Source organism: Manihot esculenta, chromosome 10 (assembly GCF_001659605.2).
Source record: "Manihot esculenta cultivar AM560-2 chromosome 10, M.esculenta_v8, whole genome shotgun sequence".
In the NCBI taxonomy this organism is placed as follows: Eukaryota; Viridiplantae; Streptophyta; class Magnoliopsida; order Malpighiales; family Euphorbiaceae; genus Manihot; species Manihot esculenta.
In genome coordinates this window covers 4,724,603-4,730,523 of record NC_035170.2, presented here as the reverse complement: position 1 = coordinate 4,730,523, position 5,921 = coordinate 4,724,603, and the positions used below count along the sequence as shown (strand labels likewise).

Here is a 5,921-nt window from a genome sequence, read left to right as displayed (position 1 = left end):
ATTATAGATATATCGACTAATCAAAGAGGTTTGTTTTAGGAACTCATTGTTTGCTAAATTGTAGTATGATAATCAAGCGGCTACCCATATTGCTTCTAATCCAGTATTTCATGAATGAACTAAATATATCGAAATTAACTGACTTTGTACGTGAAAAGATTCAATAGAAGATAATCCCGATAGAAAATGTCAAAACTGGAGAACAGTTAGACGACATCTTCATTAAAGCACTAAATGAGGTTCAAGTTGATTACATTTGTAACGAATTTAGGCATGATTAATAAGCGTTATAAGAAATCTGTAAATAGTCTATATATTCCTTTTTAGATAGTTTGATATTAGAAATAAGTATGGGGTTGATTATAGGGCTTAATTTTAGGATTACATTCCTATTTAGTATGTATGTGTATAAATATATGTATTATCATTCTAAGTGTATATATAATAAAAAAAAATCATCTTCTATGGTATCTATCAGCATTCTCAATCCCAATATGCCAAATTAGCATAAATAACTTTGCATTAATAGGGTTTAAAAAAAACTTTGAATTAATAGAATATTACAATGTAGCTTTAAAAAACAGAAAAAATGTTCAAATGGGTCCAATCAAACTGAGACAATGTGCTTCCCAATCTATCAACAAAAGTACAAGAATCCATACTAAAATATTGTATTTTGAAAATATAAAGTCACCTTTACAAAACTTTTATAATCATTTAGTAATCAATTTTGCCCTTTGGCTATAACTGTACCCAATCTCAAACGTTTGGACTTGATTGTCAAAATTAAAACATTTAGTTATAATCATGAAAAATGTAAATCTTTGGATTTTATTATCCAATTGGCTTAGAAATAATGTAAATGTTAGTTATAAACAAGTTGAAAATGGAGTAAAGGTTCAATAATAGAAAATTTGATAAAATAATTTGACAAACTTATAGAAGTTTAGCTAATTATGCCAAAATTTAAATGTTTATATTAGATTGCAAAACATGAAAATATTTTATTTATATTTATAATTTGGGAAAAAATAAATCTATCTATTGAATCATAAAAAAGCATACATAAAACATAAATCTATGAACTTCCTAATTCTTGAAAAAATATTTAAAAACAAAAAAAGGAGTACTTTAAAAGTACTTTACAAGTAAAATAAATACAACATATTGTCTAAAAAAACAGGAAAAAAAAATGCAGGCATCAGCATCACTCTACTTGAGAAAATATCCCATTTGAAAATAATAAAAACCATCCTGGCCTTCATTGCTGAGCAGTGAGCAGGCAGGCTCTGCAGTCTCAGTTTCTTGTGTTCTAATGTACAAGATGCATTCTTTGCTTTATCATTTCCTGAACGTGAACTCTCTTAAGCTGACACCAAGTTCATGTTGTGTACGGATGGAACCTGGTGCTGGAGGCAATTGCATTATTGAGTTTGAGTTTTGCTCTTCAACTTCTATATCATGATCCCTAATATCAGGACTTTCAATGTGTTCAAGCTCATCAGCCTCCTGATTGTGTACAGAACTTAGTGCTTCAGGGTCCCAATTGTCTACATTATAGTTATGGTTTCTTGGAGAAGCCTGTAAGCTGTTAGGAGCAGTGCTGCTACGGTAGTTATGCAAGAGATGGATAGGCGACATGCCGTGTGTTGGAGTTGCTGGTCTGCTTGACATTGGTGTTTGAGACGCTGAATGTTTGCTGTGTTTAGCATGTTTTTTGGCTGCCTGGTGCCAGTTCTTCAGTGCTGCTGCTACTCTGTCATTAAAGACTGTTGATCTCATGCTAGAACCCATCTGCAACATCATAGACAACGGTAGAAACCCTTTAGAAGGAAAAATTATTCAATGCAACTATTGCACAAATTAACCATTGATCAACCCATATCGAAGATATTAATTTATGTGCCTTAAATTTTAGATATATTTTCAATAGCCAAGTTGTGATCTAACTACTGTAAATCTATTATGTGCATTCTTCTTTCTTTTTCTTAAATTACATTAGAAAATTTCTCCTTTACAAAGCTTAATGTGGAATACAAGAAGCTTTGTTTTAGCAGCCAACTATGGTGTTGGTAATTGGGCAGAAAAATTGTAACAGCTCTGATACAAATAACTTTGAAGTCCTAAACCATTAGGACCCAAATGATTAATGCAAGTTTTTTTAGTAGTTTAAGCTCAAGATCCATATTTAATAGACATGGGAATCGATGGGATAAGATGTTACGAAAATTCTCACCTGTGTCACTAGAGCATATAGAGGCAGTGTCACATAACTGCAAAGGAACTGTATGATGACCCTGAAATGATCCAATTTTGGTCAGTATCAGGAATGCTGAAAGGCTGCAAAATCGATCTAAAAGAGGAAAGAATTAGATTTAATGGTAATAAAACTCACCCCATTGTGATTTTGATTACAATATCCTCAGTGCGATCATGGTAACAAGAGTCAGTTCCAATTTTCCACTGAAAGATGAGGCAAAATATAACACCTCAGGATAATATAATTCAGCAAATAAGTAGCTGAACCTGTAATACATGATTGACAGGACGTGATCATATGCTTACCACGCTCCACGCGAAGAAAGCCAGCTGAAATGCATTCTGCAAAGCAGAAGTTGAAAATGGAAAAAAAAAATATTTGAGAAGCAAAAAGATGCATAATGGGCCTGTGCAAACGTTTGAAAGTATTTTGCAAGTACCTGAAAGAGAACCAAGTGAATAAGGAAGAGAATAAAGCGTGGACGTCCGAACCAGAAGAGGTCATCTCCTGGTTGAACCACAGGAGCACCCTTAACTACATCTCCTCTCTCTTGAATCCTTAGCCCCAGTTGAGTTATGATCACTTGCAGCTTAGCCCCAACCACCAAAATTATCTGCAGATTCCCAGTTCAGAGTATTAGTTCCTGATGCTAAGGGACTAGAACCAGAATGAGACAAAAGGTATGGCTTTGTGCTTACAATTAGTGGGATGAAAGGTAACCATAGATAAGCATACCAACCTGCCACAAATAAACAAAACATTTTCATAATTCTTGGATCAGATAATATATTTTCACCATTTATCACCTGGGGATTTTGCAGGAAACTAGTGCTTACCATGTGTGCTGGTCAGCAGCAACAAACAGGCAATAAACCAAATAACTGGACTGCATATAATGCAAAGTAAGGTTAGGATTCTGAAAAGAATCAATCAAATAAACTAATGTATGCCGTTTAAATGCTCAAGAGTTACAAGCATTAACCTGATTCCCACTACAACTTTAAAGTCATCTTCAAGTGATCTGTTGATGTATTTCTGGAAATCAAATCTTGTTTCACTTCCAGGGGCCAAATGTGCCTGAAAAAACGTATCAGAATCTTGCAAATCCAGTTATGGATGAGAATTAGCTAGTCTTAGTCCTACTTGGAGCTACTGTATATGAGTTTATCTCACCATGATAAATCCATGTCTCAATGTCAGGTAATCAATTTTGGTGACTGATCCAAAGAATTGTCTAAAGAAACAAACCTGAAAAATCAACCATAATCTTTTAGTATTCAGATAAACTCCAGTTCCCTGAATGTTAAGTGTACTTCTTACATGGAAAAAGAAAATTCATGTTTCTGCTACTTACGATCCAAACGAAAACTGTTGATCGACTCCATAGATTCAGATGTCTTCGTCCAAATGATGTATCCCTTGCAAACCTGAACCTCTCTGGATCTGCAACACAAAATTCCTCAATACTTAGTGCAAGATGCATAAGATTTCTGATTGTTGAAATGGGTTATAGCTTTGAAGAAAGGAGTTACCATTATGGTATTGGTACTCAAGTGTCTTTGTCTCTCTCTCCCATGCCTTCCACTTTCTCATCTGCAGGCCAAATGTTTAAGCATTATTAGAGAGAGGAGCTCATCAGCAGATAGAGATGCAAGCAATTAACTAGAGCTAATACTGTTTAACTACCTTTGTTCTACCCAAAATATATGTAATTATGCAGTAAAGCACATGGACAACTGCTAGCACAAAGATGAAATAATGGAGCTGATCAATTCCATATGCTGATACAAAGGCAACTTTACCCTGAAGCATATTCAAAACCACTGTTAGAGAATAAGCTGCTCAGATACTTTCCAACAAGAAGTAATTTCTGATCCTGTTCTTACATTTTCTGCACATTTATCTTCAGATTTGCCTGCTAAATAACGTCTAGTGCTTCCTCCAGCATCTAAGAACTGAAGAAGTCTTCGACGATTATCAGTAGAATCTGTTTCTGTCTTGCTTTCTTTCTGACTCTTGCAAGGATGCCAGGTGGATGCAACACTCTGTGAAATGCAAATTTCAGAGATGGGATCTTGTAGAGCAGTTAGAAGCAAGGATATAAATCCCATAAGCATCAGCTCTGCAAGAAGAAGATATTAAAAGAAAAGGTTTAGCTCTGGATGATGAAATGAATATGATTTCAAAATTGGCAACTAAAAATTAATGGGTTGACCTGCTTTAATCTTTTCAAGAGCTTCCACAAGAGCTGGCTTATGTATCTTCTTAAACCACTGTAAAAGATTACAAAAAGAATTCAGGCAGTGTCTACAACACTAGACTTCAGTTGCAGAAGACATTATCATTACTCTTCAGACAAAAACCTTAAAGTCTACCCATTACTTGATATTGAAATGCAATCTAAAGCACATACCTTTTCTATCATATGAATCACATGCTCAATCAAGATTGAAATAACAATCATCACAAAGCACACCACAGCAACAGCCCATGTAGGCGTTTCTTCAAGAGAGCGTGCTTTACTGGTATCAGACATGGCAGTAAAGCTTCTTCTTGAATCAAGACCCTCCAAGAAATCACCAAGAAATATTCAAAAGAACCAAATGCAGAAGAAATCACCAAGAAATATTCAAGTTCTCTTATGGCCTCTCTGCAGGCGTTTGTGCATATGTGCAAGAGAGAAAGAGAGAAAAATTGTCTGGTTACAGAAAAGTTTGGTTGTATATATATAAAAAAATATATATAAGAAATGTAGAAGAAGCAACTGCTGAACAAAGGCATTGACCATTTCAGAGAGAAGAATGAAAGAGATGACAAAGAGCGTAATCGTGTCTCAACTAGACTCTCTCCAAGTTTGAATGAGAAAAATATAGAAAAAACAAGGAAATGAACCCAAAAAAACCATAATTCCAAAAAAAACAAAGAATTTTTCTTTAACTAGTCAATTACCAAAAAAAAAAGAAATTTTACAAAGGTGTGTTACGATTATTATATGTAAAAAGGTTAAATTTTTTAATTGTGTATAATAATTGCATATAATAATTTTAATATGAAAGAAATTTTAAAATATAACTATAAATTTTATATAATAATTTATTATGATAAATTTTAGGAAGAATTATTATCATATTCTTAAATTTTTAAAAAATGCACTATTTTAAAAAATAGAAATTTTTTTTAAAAATAAGATAAAATTTATTAAGATTATAAATAATTCATTTATATATTAAAATACTGTAAATAATAATAATTTTAAAATAATAAAAATTATAAAACGATGGAATAATTTATTTATTTTTTATATATGCATACATATTTTCCTGTTTGATATGGTGACGGTTGTTTCAACTTGCAGGATTTGTATGCATTATTTTTCCTAGACCGGCATTATTAATTAATTTATTTATTTAATTTATAAATCATTTTTGCGAAGATTCAATCATGATGGACTAAAAGATAATAATTGTCAATAAAAATTAATTGTAAAATTGACCTCACATAATCACTTCTTCAACCAATCAATCAATCATATTTCAATATTCTTGTGCATATTTTTTCTATTGGACATTGTTTTAACACTTTTGGATTATCTAGAAAAAAAATGTCACTTTTTGAAATTTATTTCAAAGATTTAATATTTTTTAATCACCATTTGATTTTT

At 32.4% G+C, this 5,921-nt stretch overlaps 1 protein-coding gene across 1 annotated transcript; it reads right to left on the bottom strand.

Annotated features, from left to right (window-relative positions):
* Window positions 1-1,082: 1,082 nt before the first annotated feature.
* Window positions 1,083-5,029, bottom strand: LOC110624375 (MLO-like protein 12). The gene is made up of 15 exons (XM_021769470.2): window positions 4,674-5,029; window positions 4,476-4,533; window positions 4,147-4,382; window positions 3,947-4,063; window positions 3,793-3,853; window positions 3,615-3,703; window positions 3,434-3,508; window positions 3,243-3,337; window positions 3,097-3,146; window positions 2,959-2,999; window positions 2,700-2,873; window positions 2,566-2,601; window positions 2,396-2,463; window positions 2,237-2,297; window positions 1,083-1,794 (listed from the first exon to the last, which is right to left on the bottom strand). The coding sequence occupies exons 1-15, from the start codon at window positions 4,794-4,796 to the stop codon at window positions 1,342-1,344; spliced, it is 1,737 nt and encodes a 578-aa protein (XP_021625162.1). The 5' UTR covers window positions 4,797-5,029; the 3' UTR covers window positions 1,083-1,341.
* Between the last annotated feature and the right edge of the window lie 892 nt (window positions 5,030-5,921).

Excerpts from the sequence above, each read along its gene's own strand:
- LOC110624375 (XM_021769470.2), bottom strand. The coding sequence starts at position 4,796 with ATGTCTGATACCAGTAAAGCACGCTCTCTTGAAGAAACGCCTACATGG. Across the intron at positions 3,854-3,946 it reads ATATTTTGGGTAGAACAAAG|ATGAGAAAGTGGAAGGCATG; the intron begins GTAGTTAAACAG and ends TTTGGCCTGCAG. Across the intron at positions 3,000-3,096 it reads GCTGCTGACCAGCACACATG|GTTGGTATGCTTATCTATGG; the intron begins GTAAGCACTAGT and ends TATTTGTGGCAG.